Source organism: Panthera uncia (assembly GCF_023721935.1).
Source record: "Panthera uncia isolate 11264 chromosome C1 unlocalized genomic scaffold, Puncia_PCG_1.0 HiC_scaffold_4, whole genome shotgun sequence".
NCBI classification, from domain to species: domain Eukaryota; kingdom Metazoa; phylum Chordata; class Mammalia; order Carnivora; family Felidae; genus Panthera; species Panthera uncia.
This window is the reverse complement of record NW_026057585.1, coordinates 33,368,748-33,384,128: the sequence shown is the minus strand read 5'-3', so window position 1 is coordinate 33,384,128 and position 15,381 is coordinate 33,368,748. Positions and strand designations below refer to the sequence as shown.

At 35.2% G+C, this 15,381-nt stretch overlaps 1 protein-coding gene across 1 annotated transcript in view; it reads right to left on the bottom strand.

The window, feature by feature from the left end:
- The window catches only part of COL24A1 (collagen type XXIV alpha 1 chain), a 390,296-nt gene that overhangs the window by 351,402 nt on the left and 23,513 nt on the right, over positions 1–15,381 (bottom strand). Inside the window, exons 4-5 of the mRNA XM_049618486.1 lie at positions 7,900–7,953; positions 5,081–5,134 (exon numbers count right to left, since the gene is read on the bottom strand). Coding sequence (XP_049474443.1) covers positions 5,081–5,134; positions 7,900–7,953 — 108 coding nt within the window. The remainder of the gene's footprint in view (positions 1–5,080; positions 5,135–7,899; positions 7,954–15,381) is intronic.

The following is a 15,381-nucleotide window of genomic DNA, read 5'->3' as shown; positions in this document are numbered from 1 at the left end:
AGATATATACAAAACATTCTATTCGAAAGCAGCAGAATATATATCCTTCTCAGTGCACATGGAACATTCTCGAGGATAAATCATACATTAGGTCACTAATCAAGTCTCAATAAGTTTCAGACTGAAATCATGTGAAACATCTTTTCTGACCACAAAGATATGAAACTAAAAATCAATTAGAAGAAGAAAATGGAAAAGTCACAAATATATGAAGATTAAACAACATGCTACTGAATAACCAATGTGTCAATGAAGAAACCAAAGGAGAAATTTAAAAATGCCATTAAAGTACAAATACAACTTACCAAAATCTATGGGATGCAGCAAAATCAGTTCTAAGAGGAAAGTGCATAGTGATACAGGCCTACTTCAAGAAACAAGAAAAATCTCAAACTATCTAACTTTACATTTCAAGGAACTAGAAAAAAAAAGATCAATGAACTAAGAGCTGGCTCTTTGAAAACATAAATAAAATTGGCAAACCTTTAGCTAGACTAACTCAGGAAAAAAGAGGGCTCAAATAAAATTTTTTAAAAAGGAGATTTACAACTGATACCACAGAAATACAAAGGATGATAAGAGACTACTATGAACAATTATATACAAGCAAATTGGCCAACCACAAAGAAACGGATAAATTCCTAGAAAAATACAATCTTCCAAGGCTGAATAATGAAGAAATAAACTTTTGAATATGTTGATTACCAGTAATATTAAAGCAGTAATCAAAACCCTCCCAACAAACAAGAGTCTAAGACAAGACAGATTCATTGGTGAATATTACCAAATATGTAAAGAAGAGTTAATACCAATGCTTATCAAATTCTTCCAAAACGAAGAGGAGACAATGCTTCCTAACGCATTTTACAAGGATAATACAAAAAAAGAAAACTACAGAAAAATATCTCTGATGAACATAGATGCAAAATCCTCAACAAAATACTAGCAAACTAAATTCAACAATAAATTAAAGGGATCATCAAGTGGGATTTATTCCATGGATGCAAGGATGATTCAACATCTGCCAATCAATCAATGTGATATACCACATTAACAAAATGAAGGCTAAAAATCAAAGATCATCTCAGTAGATACAGGAAAAACATTTGACAAATTTCAACATACATTTATGATAATAACTTTCAACAAAGTGGGTATAGAGGTAATGTACCTCAACATAATAAAGCCATATATAACAAACCTAAGCTAACATCATATTAAAGGGTGAAAGGCTGAAAGTCTTTCCTCTAAGATCAGGAACAAGACAAGGATGCCCACTACTACTACGTTTAGCTCAACATAGTATTAGAAGTTCTAGCCATGGCAATTAAGCAAGAAATAGAAATAAAATGCATCCAAACAGAAAGGGAATGGGGAGCCAGGTTGGCTCAGTGGGTTGAGTGTCCAACTCTTGATTTTGGCTCAGGTCATGATCTCACAGTTTGTGGATTTGAGCCCTGTATTGGGCTCTGCACTGACAGTGTAGAGCCTGCGTAGGATTCTCTCTCTCCCTCTCTGGCTGCCCCTTCCCTACTCATGCTCTATCGCGCTCTCTCTCTCTCTCTCTCTCTCTCTCTCAAAATAAATAAATAAATAAATAAACATGAAAAAAAAAGAAGAAAGGTAAGTAAAACTATCACTATTTGAAGATAATATATTATATATAGAAAACCTGAAAGACTCAACTGGAAAACTGTCAGAACTAATAAATTAGTAAAGATGCAGGGTAAAAATCAATATACCAAAATCTGTTGTATTTCTATACACTAACAAAGAACTATTAGAGAAATTTAAAAAGCAATCCCATGTATAATTACATCAAAAGGAATAAAATATCTAGGAATAAATTTAACCAAGGAGGTGAGAGAACTGTATGCTGAAAAGTGTAAGATATTAACAAAAAAAATTGAAGAACAAATAATGTAATATATTCTGTACAAATGGAGTGAAAGAATTAATATTATTAACATTAATATTAAAATGCCCATAGGGGCACCTGGGTGGCTCAGTCAGTTATGCACCTGACTCTTGATTTTAGCTCAGGTTATGATCTCACAGTTTGTGAGATCAAGCCCTGTGTTGGACTCTGTGCTGACAGTGGGGAGCTTGCTTGGGATTCTCTTTCTCTTACTCTCTCTACTTCTTGCCTGCTTTCCCTCCTTCTCTTTCAAAATAAGTAAGCACACATAAATAAATAAATAAATAAATAAATAGTCCATACCCAAAGCAATCTATAGACTCAATGCAATCCCTATCAAAATTCCAATGACACATTCACATAAATAGAATGAATAATCCTAAAATTTGTATGGGACCTCAAAAGACCATGAATAGCCAAAACAATCTTGATAAGAACAACCAAGCTGAAGGTATCATGCTCCCTGATTTCAAACTATATTAAAAAAGTATGATAATGAAAACAATATGGTATTGACATAAAAAAAGTCACATAGATCAATGGAATGGAATAAATAGCCAAGAAATAAACCCATGCACATATGGTTAATTGACTTATAACAAAAGAGGCAAGAGTATACAATGGGTAAAAGATAGTCTCTTTAATAAATGGCCTTGGGAAAAGTGGACAGCCATATGCAAAAGAATGACATTAGACTACTCTCTAATACTATACACAAAAATAAACTCAAAATGAATTAAAGATTTTAATTTAAGACCTGAAACCATAAAACTCCTAGTAGAAAATATAGGCAATAAGTTCCTTGACATTATTCTTGGCAATTTTTTTTAGATCTGACTCCAAAAGTGAAGGCAACAAAAGCAAAAATAAACAAGTGGAAATACATCAAATTGAAAACCTTCAGCAAAGTAAATCATCATAAAAATTAAAAGACAGCTTACTGAATTGGAGAAAACATTTACAATTTATATATCCTATAAGAGGTTAATATCCAAAATATATTTTAAAAACTCACAAGGATGTAGAGAAAGGGAAACCCTCTTGCCCTGTTGGTGGGAATGCAAACTGGTACAGCCACTCTGGAGAAGAGGTTCCTTAAAAAACTAAAATTAGAACTACCCTGTGACCCAGCATTTTCACTATTAGATACCTACCCAAAGGATACAAAAATACAGATTCAAAGGGGTACATGCACCCCAATGTTTGTAGCAGCATTATCAACAATAGCCAAACTATGGAGAGGGTCCAACTGTCCATCGACTGATGAATAAAGAAGATATGGTATACATACATAATGGAATATTACTTAGCGATCAAATGAATGAAATCTTGCCATTTGCAACATGGAGTTAGAATGTATTATTTTAAGTGAGATAAGTCAATCAGAAAAAGACAAATGCCATAAGATTTCAGTCATATGTGGAATTTAAGAAACAAAACAGATGAACATATGGGAAGGGGGGAAAAGAGGAGAGAGGGAAACAAACCACAAGAGACTCTTAATCATAGAGAACAAACTGGGGATTGATGAAGGGAGATGGGTGGGAGATTGTTTAGATGGGTGATGGATATTAAGGAGGGTACTTGTGATAAGCACTGGGTGCTGTATATAGAGATGAATCCCTGAATTCTACTCCAGAAAACAATATCGCACTACATGTTAACTAAAATTTAAGTTAAAAAAAAAAAGAGGGGTAGAAAGTGGGAAAAAAACACCCATACAACTCAACAGTGAAACAAAACAGTCAATTAAAAAATGGACATAGGATCTAAATAGGCACTTTTTTTTCCCATAAAGATATACAGATGACCAACAGGCACATGAAAAAGTGTTTAACATCACTAGTCATCAGGGAAATAAAAATCAAAACCACAATGACTTATCACTTCACACCTGTTGGAATGGCTATTATCAAAAAGACAAGAAATAACTAGTGTTCATGAAGATGTGAAGATGGGAACTCACATGCACTGTTGGAAGGAAGGTAAACTGGTGCAGGCATTATGGAAAACAGTATGGAGTTTCATAAAGAAATTAAAAATAAATAAGTTATGGAGATGAAAAATACAGCTTAGGGAATATAGTAATAATATAAAGTAAAAGTAAAAATAGAACTACCATATGATCAGGGCACCTGGGTGGCTCAGTCGGTTGAGTCCAGCTCTTGGTTTCGGCTCAGGTCATGATCTCATGGTTTGTGAGTTCAAGCCCCAGATCAGGCTCTGTGTTAACAGCACAGAGCCTGTTTGGGATGGATTCTCTGTCTCCTCTTTCTTTGCCCCTCCCCTTCTCTCTCTTTCTAAATAAATTCCAAAAAATTAAAAAAAAAAAAAAACTAAAAAAAAGAACTACCATATGATCCAACAGTTCTACCTCTGGGCATTTCATCAGAAAAAAAAATAATAACACTAATTCAAAAAGATAAATGCACCCCTATGTTAATTGGAACATTATTTATAATAGCCAAGATATGAAAAGAACCTAACTGTCTAACAATGGATGAATGGATAAAGAAGATATGGTATAAACACACACACACACACACACACACACGCACAATGGAATACTACTCAGCCATAAAAATAAATGGAATACTACTATTTGTGTTAACATGGATGGACCTTGAGGGCATTATGCTAAGTGAAATAAATCAGACAGAGAAATACAAATATTATATGATCTCACTTATACGTGGAATCCAAAAAACAAAACAGATGAAGAAACAAAACAAAATTTATGGATTCAGAGAACAGAGTGGTGGTGGCAGGGTAGAAGGGGGTGTTGCCAAATGTCCAAAATGAGTAAAGGGTGTTGGGAGGTACACACTTCCAGCTGTGAAATAAATAGGTCATGGGGATGTGATGTGTGGCATGGGGACACAGTCAATGGTACTGTAGTGCATATTCGAAGGTTGCCAGGAGAATAGATCATGAAAGTTTTCATCATAAGAAGAAAAAATACTTTTGGTAACTTATGGTGACAGATGGCGGCTGGACTTACTGTGGTGATCATTTGCTGTGTGTACAGGTGTCGACTCATCATGTTGTACACTCAAGATAATATAATATTTATGTCAACTATGTTTCAATTTTAAAAAAGAGTTAAAGACCTTCTTTAATAATGTCAGGAAAATAACATGATACTCACTAGGCATCACTCACCTTTGGACCTGGTAATCCAGGTAACCCAGGATTTCCATGTGGCCCTGGTATGCCCTGCAAATAGTAAAAAAGGTCAGATCGTTCTTAGAACAGTTTTAGATACAAATAACAGTCAGTATAAATATTTCATAGCATAATTTAATTAAAATGAATGTTACCTCTTTTTTTTTTCCACAAAGCTTTTTTTAATTTTTTCTGAGATGTTGGATTGTTCAGTCTTGGAAAGGAGAGCTACACTAGAGCAGTACTGCAGTTTCTGTCTTTTGATTCAAAACACTGTCTTGAGGTGTTTACCTCCTTTATTTTTCACCCCTATCTCGAGCTATATGCATAGTGCTACTTCTAGAACCTGTGCAGAGTAAGAAGCCTAAAAATAAGGAAGTGCAAATGTTTACTCTTCTGTCAACATGTGTTAACCCTTTCTTGTACTTGAGTTTTTACTTATGCCATTATGTATCTCTTAAAGACTCGTTTAACTTTACCCCCTACAGCTGCCCAAATGATTCTTCAAGTGTCAGCTAGATCCCACCTCAGTTTTATTTAATTTATTCTTTTAGATAAATAAATATTATGTGGGGCTTGAGCTCACAAACCTGAGATCGAGACCTGAACTGAGACCAAGAGTCTGACACTTAACCAACTGGGCCACCCAGGTGCCCCCCCACCTCTTTTTTAAATCCTAGATACACCATGATAAAGTGATTTCTCTATCTTACTAGCTTTCATAGAAATTGCTACATGTAAAGTTAATTTGTACTTAACTGTATATCGCTTTAGGACATTTATTAGACTGTTCTAATCTGTTACTTAAATATTTTATTGCCCTTTTAACTACTTTATGACATGTGCCATTTAGTTCTAGGATTAAAAATTTTTTGAAAACGGACTGTTTTTAGTATTACCAGTATAGCGCTTGGAACATATTAGACACTCAATAAATATTTGTTGGTTTGAATTTAATAACTGCTTCTATTTACTGAGTGCCTACTATATGTAAATAACTGCATTAATGCTTTACATTTCTTATTACTAATCCTTATAACAATCCTGCAAGGTGGCTATTTTTACTCCCCTTTACAAGTGAAGAAACTTAAGCTTATGGAACCATCAATGGAGGAACTAAGATCCACCTCTAGAAAACCTTCCAGGTCTCCAGGCCCCCTACACTCATTTGGATTTGGTACCCTTGTCTCAGCTCTTCAGCCATACCTCTCTCTTAACATATAACATATAGTTAGTAATTACTTATTTTTCTGTCTTTTCAATTCTGAATTAATAGAGCATCGTGTTTCAGAAAGGAAAGGGGTGTCAGCAATGGCAATATTGGAAGTATATCTAGCAAGACTAAAACTAAGGAAAAAAGATTAGATTTTATGATATGTCATTTGCAACCTTCAAAAATTATTAGATTAAATTATTATTAAAATAAATTTTAATAAAATAGATGGAAAAATTTATGGGCCTTTACACATAAGCATTGATGTAGGGCCACGGCATAAACTATTATTTTATAAAGTTCAATAGTGCAACAACAGTGAGCTAGGACAATAACTAGGAAAAATTAATAACAGTGAAAGTTTGAGGGTTTTTTTTGAAAAGGAATAATGGTTTGGTTGTTGCCACATGAGCTAAAATCTAGGGAGAGAAAAAAATGTGAAGTTGCAAGTTTTAAGTTAAATAATGGAGTGGAGATAAAATTAGGAACACAAATGTAATAATTAGCCTGGAGAAGAGGAATACTGTTCCTTCCTTAAAGAAAGGATTAGACAAATAAGTGAAAAAAATAGACAGAAATGAGGGAAGGAAACTGGTGTACTATGAGAATAGATGGAGACTCAGACTGAAGGTCTTGCTGTAGGAGAACAGCCTCAGTAGTGGATAGGGAATGGGATTGGTACAGAGAGAGATCCAGTCCCCAGAAAGGTGGGATCCAGACAGAGAGCCAGAAGGATGGAAACGGTCTGCCGGCTATGGGAGAGTGGGCGCGTGGATGAGAGACTGTAGGAGGAATGTGATAGGTCAAGTATAGAGAAGTGAAACAAATGTTTAACCGCAGCTACAGCCAGTGAGCGTTCGTCTGAGCCTTCTTGTCAGTATGAGGACAGGAGTTGAATGTGAATATGGACGACTTAAAGTAATATTTCAGGATGCTTTTTCACTATATTGTGTGTAAGATAGACAAAAATCGGGACAGAAAGTGGATTATACACAGCATGTGCATCTGTCTTTACAACACACGGTTGCAGTTCCTTTTCTGGCTCTTGGAAGAATTTCTGTTAGTAAAAGTCCACATTTATTTTTTAGGTTTGAAAGAAACAAATTTTAACACAGCAGTAAATCTTTTGTTGGACATGTGTAATGTGAGAAACCACTGCTGATCCTTAAGGCAGCTTTTTCCTCAGGTTAATTATTTTTCTAGTCAGTAGCTCCAGCATTTTCCACTATGTAATCCAGGAATGTACTATTTTAAGGCAACCCACTCCTCTTCATTTCCCAAAGCAAATGAACCCCACCTCGAACTATCAACTACCCATGAGATAGCTTTATAACTAAGAATAATGTTACAAGTAGCACTAATTTATAAATTTGATAATCCTTCTCAGGCAGGTTCACAGAGAGTGCCTTGGCTGGGTGTTTACGGTCAAATAAACAAGCTGCACGTGTTCCTGAGTTTCTCTTGAATTGGCAAAGGTAGACTAAGTTTGAAGACCCAGGCAGGTTTCCAAAGGAAGTACATACTGTACAATGCTGGGGAAAAAAAAACATACTGCAGTGTTACTAATTCTAACAGCAGTGGGACACAGAGCCCATTTACTCACCCGTGGACCTCTCCTTCCTGATGGGCCTGGGATGCCTGCTGGACCAGGTGGACCCTTGGAAAACAAATGCCAAGATGTTAGGCACAATTATAGACACATCTTTTCTCACAAGACTTATTAAGATTCCCACTTTAGGGCTTTGTTTTCAGTCCCCAGTTCCCAGCTGATGATGATTTTAAAGTAATATGAATCCCCTCACCCTAATCACCAGGGGTGAGAGTTGAAACTCAAGTGTCCTCTTTAATCTGGCCAGAAATGGCCGTAGGAAGTCTGTGACTTATGGTTACAGCCACTGTATCTGGCTTTTACAGGAACCATAACTAGTAGTTTTGTGGGTAACTTTTACCTAAATTTACTTTTACTACTGAAGGCAGAATTCAATTTAGGGTTGGGAGACCAACAACTACAGGTCGTTTCAGACACATTTCAAAAGACTTGCCTGGAAAAATTAAAGCACTGACTATGTTATGTTCTCTTAAAAGGCTTATAGCAAGGATCTGTATAATGTGTTAAACTGTTATGAGATCCTTCTTGTATATTCAGTAATAAATCTGCCTTGCACCAAGTATAGCATACCAGGAGTTCAGTCAGAGACTTAAATGGTTTGCAAAACAAAGTAGGAAAGCAAACATTGATCAATTTTTAAAGCATTCTGATTAAATATATTAAATAATATTAAATATATTAAATAATATTAAATAAATATTAAATATGTTAAGTAATATTGAATAGGAAGAAGTAGTTTCCTTTTTTACTTCCTCACGTGATAACTTATGTCATCTTTTTTTACTTTAACAATCAACTGGGGCAGAATAAATGTTCATTTGAGACATGGTTAACATATGCATTCATTCATGTTGCATTCACTTAATTGTTGCAGAGCACTCTGCTGATATGGAATTATTCTTGGTGTCTCTAGAGCATACACATATTCCACTTTACAAATATTCATTCAAAGTTGCATTAAAAATAGCATGAATGTTGAAATTCGGCATATCAAGGTTAAAGTGCTAGCCTTAGCATTAACAGATAGCATGGCCTAAGAGCCTTGATTTTATGCAGCATTTTTTTCTCATTCCTCATTCTGATATTATCTACTCTTCAAAACTTTCTCCTTTTTTTTTAATATTACAGCTGTTTTGAAGTTTTCTAATCCTCTTTATATTTTTCAAGCTGACCATTTCCCTTTGATTGTATTTTTTCTTCTCCCATGCCCTAACTTGATTTAAAAAAAAAAAAAAAACTATTTATTTATTTATTTATATATAGAGAGAAAGATAGTGCAAGTGGGAGAGGGGCAGAGATGGAAGGACAGAGAGAGAATCCCAAGTAGGTTCTGCACTGTCATTGCAGAGCCCAATGCGGGGCTTGAACTCAACAAGCTGTGAGATCAATACCTGAGCTGAAGTCAGATGCTTAACTGACTGAGCCACCCAGGCACCCCAATAAAACCTTTCATATATCTCCTAACATTGAGACAGAAGTACTATTCCCATTCAACCTCAAACTGAGGGCATCCTCCTTCCTGAACTGTTCAAATATTTTAACAGCTATCATTATATCACTAACTTTATATATATATTATACATAACATTATATCACTAACCATCAAAAATTGACTTTCACTTATCTTTTTTAAAAACTGAAATCCTTTTCACAATTCTGGTTCTGTTGTTATAATCGGAAGTTAACAGCTATTTATTTGAAGTCCCCAAAAATAAGAAAAATGAAAAACTAAATGGAAAATTAAAACAGAATGTCTAGTTTGGTTTATTACCCCATGACACTGTATTACAACAAAAGAAAACAGTATTCCAATTACATAGAAAATGTAATTATTATTAGACACTGGGCAAGAAAGAAAGTCTATTTTATGTCATGATTGAAATATTTGAGTTATTTAATAAGCGCTGTATAAAAATCAATTTTAACTTCTTCACAAATTTGCATTTTCAAATCACTGAGAATAGATTAATAGGGATTTCTACAAACCAGGGAAGAAATTTGATTTTATATGGCATGACTTGTTTGATGAAAATAAGTGATTTTCTATAAATAAAGTTAAGTACTAAAAATGGCACTTTAACTTTGAGGTTATTGGTTATTAAGAGAAAGGGATGCCTGGGCTCAGTTGTTGACCATCTTGATTTTGGCTTAGGTTATGATCTCGTGGTTCATGTGATCTAGCCCTGCTTCAGATTCTCTCTCCCTCTCTCTTTGCCCTTCCCCCTTTCACACACGCCCGCTCTCAAGAATAAATAAACTTTTAAAAAAGTTTAAAAAAAAAAAAAGGAGCATAATTCCATGAAAAGAGTAACGGTTTTGCAATTGTCTAATCTAGGTTCAAATCAGGCCTCAATGATTTACTAGCTGAATGACCTTGGACAAGTCAGTTACTCTTTCTAAGCCTTAGTTTCCTCATCTTTAAAATATTGATGATAAAGATCTACCTTTCAGTTATTGTGATCATTAAAGATACTGTATATAGAATAACTACCACTATGGCTAAGAAATAGTAGTTAACCAGTAAACTATAGAATAATGATTTTTTTAAAGGTATACATGGTGCACAGTAAGCACTCAATTAATGTTAGTTATAATATTATAATTACTAGGGGTTTTTTGTTTGTTTGTTTTAGATAGAGTGCGCATGAGTGGGGTAGAGGGCAGAAAAATCTTAATCAGGCTCCAGCTGAACCTGATGTGGGGCTCAGCATGGGGCTTGATCCCATGACCATGGGATCTCAACCTGAGCCAAAATCAAGAGTCAGGTACTCAACCAACTGAGCCACCCAGGCTACTAAGGTAATTATTATATATTATCAAATATATAATTGCCTTAAATATATTCAAATAGGAATAAAATGAACGAGGGCATGAGTAAAAGAAAACAAACAAAAAGCACAGTCTTATTGAAGAAGAAAAAGAAAACTCAGGGAGAGTAAGAGAAAGTGGCACAAAAGGAGGCTGCAGAGGTAAGCAGGGGCCAGATCACACACCACTGCACAGGTTATGATAAAAAGTCTTTCATTTATTCTAAGTGCTTTATTCTTCTGCCACTGAAGAGTTTAAGCAGCTAACTGAGGTGATCTGGTTTGTGTTTTTAAAAAGATCACTAGAGAATTTACATAAAACATGGCAGAATGAAAACATTTTTAAAACTACCTTCCATCCCTCAAAACCCACTGAGAACAACAAAAACACTGAAAGAAAAAAAAAATCATCTCCAACGAAACAAGGAAAGGACCACAACCACAAACCACAAAATATGAAGATTATGTTCCAAATACTGAGAAACTTTGCGGTAAGGAAAGATGTTGAGAGATGACCAGAAAGAAAAACCTCCTCAGATTTCAAATCTTGAACAGGCTACAGATATCTAAAACTATCAGTCTTGAATGTTCATCTCAAAAATCCTTTGATTACACAACGATGAGGCTTAAGGGAATGAGAAAGCCACAGTAGATATGATTAATGATCCAGTGAAGACCCAGCTTCAAACAGCCAAGAGTAAGAAAGGTGGAACTGAAGAGGAGGAACCCATCATTGTTATGATCTACAACCAAACCTCCTAACCTCAGAAGATGTCTGGTGGGGACAGGGGGTGAAAGACAGGAGCATAAATCATCATATTAGTTCTTAGAGGGCCTATGAAATAAAAGATTTCATAACAAATTGTACATGAAAGTAAGAGGAGATATGTCTCTGGATAGAGGACAAAATAAATATAATAAGATGGTGTTTAAAGGCAGCAACCTAAAGTTGACACTGTGTACCACTCCACCTTATTTCCCTCTGCTTCTCCCTACGCTATTCTAAAACAAATAGTGCCCCAGTTAGAGTTGCCTTTATTTTATTTATTTATTTTTTAAGTTTATTTATTTTCAGAGAGAGAGCATGAGCAGGGGAGGGACAGAGAAAGAAGGAGAGAGAAAGAATCCTGAGCAGGCTCCATGCTGTCAGCACAGAACCAGAGGTGGGGCTCAAACTCACGAACCATGAAATCATAACCCCAGCCGAAATCAAGAGTCAGATGTTTAAATGAGTCACTCAGGTGCCCCAGAGCTGCCTTTATTATTTTTTTAAAGAAATTTTTTTTAACGTTTATTTATTTTTGAGACAGAGAGAGACAGAGCATGAACGGGGGAGGGGCAGAGAGAGAGGGAGACACAGAATTGGAAGCAGGCTCCAGGCTCTGAGCCATCAGCCCAGAGCCCGAGGCAGGGCTCAAACTCACGGACTGTGAGATCCTGACCTGAGCTGAAGTCGGACGCTCAACCGACTGAGCTACCCAGGCGCCCCTGCCTTTATTTTAAAAATGGCTAATAACCAGAAAGAAACCAGCCAGGGGCCTTTACATACTTATTGAGTGGAGGGGAAAGTATGAGGACAGAAACATAAATTAAAAGTAGATGAAAATTGTTTACCAGAAGAGGAATTACTTCATGCAACAGAGAAAAAGTCCAGTCATATAGTTCACTAAAGATGCAAAGGATTTCAAGATGCCATGTTTCTATAAAAACAGAGGTCAAAGAAGAGTTATAAGAAATAAAAATAACAATGAAGGTAATGAAATGTGAACCAGAAGAGTTTAAGAAATACATGAAAGAGAAAAAAGAAACCATTATAGATGAAAGCCATGTCTGATACCATAAAAACTGATTAGATACAATTTAAAAATCAATGAAGGAATGTGAGTGCAGAATAACTGAATTCACATGAAACAAAATAGAAAAAGCAATCACACATACATGCTTGTAGAGAAAATGATAGATAATGTCTATCATCACAAAGGACATCCTGAAGAAGAATGTGGAAAAATGGAAAAGAAAAATATTTGAGGATATAAGGGGAGATGTTTCTATAATCAAATAAAAATGACCTTCATATCAAAGGCATACCAGAAAAAAAAACTGATACAGACTGATATAGGTTTAATAAACTTCAGAGATGATGAAAGAACTGTACGGGCATATGAAAGAAGAAATGGTCACCTACAGGTAGGAAAAATCAGGCTGGCCTGAGATTTCACATGGTAACATCTACTTCAAGAAGTGATGCAACAATCCCTACAAAGTTCATTATTTCTTCATCATTCACACTTTCATTAGCTTCCTAAAAAATCTACCTTTAGTCTTCTACATTATCCTGAAGTTGGACTCACAAAGTTGACTTTCCCATCAGAAGAGCTAATGCATTTCTTCCACTTTTTCTCAGTCCTCATCCTTTTTGACTTCTATGTAGCTTTTGGCACTGCTGATCAATTTTTTCTCAAAACTCTCTTCTTGGGCTTCTGTGACAGTGCACTATATACTTCTCTCCCATCTGACTGTTCATTCACACTTCTGCTTTTTTTCTTCCATAATCCCAAAGCAAACATTCCCCATGATTTGACTCTTGACTCTATGCCAAACTCCTTTCTTTGAAAATTATCCAACCCTACACCTTCAACTATAATATTGATAGGAAGACTCCTGAATCTACATTCTTATCATGATCTCTCTTTTTCATTTCAGCTTCTTCAACTTTTCCAAAGGCTGACTGAATTTTCAATAGTACCTGAAATGTTTTAACTTAACTTCCTCTCCTAAAATCGACTTCCTCTCTTAGTTACTAATTTTAGTAATGGTATTACCATTCTCCCAATCCATAGACTTGAAACTTTAAAGTCATCTTTCTCTTCCTTTTTGTTTGGTCCCTAGGTCCAATTAATTTCCCATATATTTCTTCAAAATATCTCCTGAATTCTACCTTTCCTTTGCATTTTCACATTTTCCTAATGTCTTAGTTTTGTAACATCCAGATGATAGTGGGAACTTCCTGTCTGTGCTGGGCACTACTAACAGACTGACTTCTCCATTAATATCTCTGCTTAGAAACCTACAAAATTCCCCATGAGAATGAGATAAAGTAAGAACTATCAGTTTGACAATTAAGACTCTCTACAATCTGACAACATCTATCTTGGGTCTTATCTTTGTCCAACAATATTCAGTCTAACATCATGAGAGAGTTTAAGCTTTAGAGGCAAAAAACGTGAATCCTGGCTCTGTCATTTATTAGCAATGTGGTTATGAGCAAGTAAACTGACTTTTCTGGGTTTCAGTTTCTTCACCTGAAAAAATGGGGATAATAATTCCAACCTCACCAAGTTATTTTAAGATAATGAATTTAAAGGGCATGGTCAAGCATCTGTCGCAAAGTAAAAAACTCAGTAAATGATAGCTATTATGCTGCTTTTCCTATTAAAAAAATAGGTTCGTTCTTTTCACCTATCAAAATATATCCATTCTTTGGGCCTACATTATAACTAGTTTGTCCACAAGACAATTCCAAATTATTCCGAACTATTCCAAGCTATTCCGAACAGCTCAGCCTTAAGCGATCTTTCATAGGGATCACCTCAGAAAACACTTCTCTTGCTTTTGAACATTTGTACCTTATGCACTTAGTTTGTAAGCTCCTTCTGAGCAGTGACTGTGTCATCCATACTTTGTGTTCCTGCTTTTCCCATAACAGAAACTAAGTAAATATCTGTTAAATATTACTGCTTCATCCACCAATATTGAAATGACTAGTTTGGGATTTATAGAAGAGATTTATGCTCATCTCATCATACTGAAGAAAGTAAATGGCTTCCATAACTATTTGCTTAATATGACCTGCCCAGTGGCTCAATTTTATTACTAATATGTTGATAATTAGTTGCTATCACTGAAAAGAATTTCTCTATAATAATGTTATTCATACTTTAAGACATTTAAACATTCACTCTAAGAGTTGTTCAATACCTATCAAGTCATTTCAAGCAAGAACCACAAAGGAAACATAAGCTAAGCAAGTGACATCATCTTCTCCCATCCAATGGCTTCTGAACTAAAACAATGACTCAAATTTTATTTTCATAAAATAAATAAATGCTTTAATATATATTTTAGTCTGCTTGTAATTAAAAATATTATTTTCTAAACACATAAAAGTTGATTACTTAACATATACAAATATAAAAGGCAAAAACATAATGTTTCTAATGTGATTTTTTTAACGTTTATTCATTTTTGAGACACAGAGAGAAACAGAGTGTGAGTGGGGCAGGGGCAGAGAAAGAAGGAGACACAGAATCCCAAGCAGACTCCAGGGTCTAAGGTGTCAGCACAGGGCCTGACATAGGGCTCGAACTCACAGACCATGAGATCATAACTTGAGCTGAAGTCAGACACTTAACCAACCGAGCCACCCAGCTCCCCCCAATGTAATTTTAAATAGCTTAAAATGGGTTTTAAATGATTTATAAATTTTTCATATGTTCATCTGTAATTGCACCTACACAACGAAAGAATTTCAGAGCTAAAAACATCAATCTATTATCATATAGTTTTGTTTATACATTATCAAATAAGTGATTTGGCTGTTTGCTTGTTTTTTTCATTGAATAGGCCAATGAGCTCTTAGTTACTTTTTGTATTAGGTAGATGGAGCTTT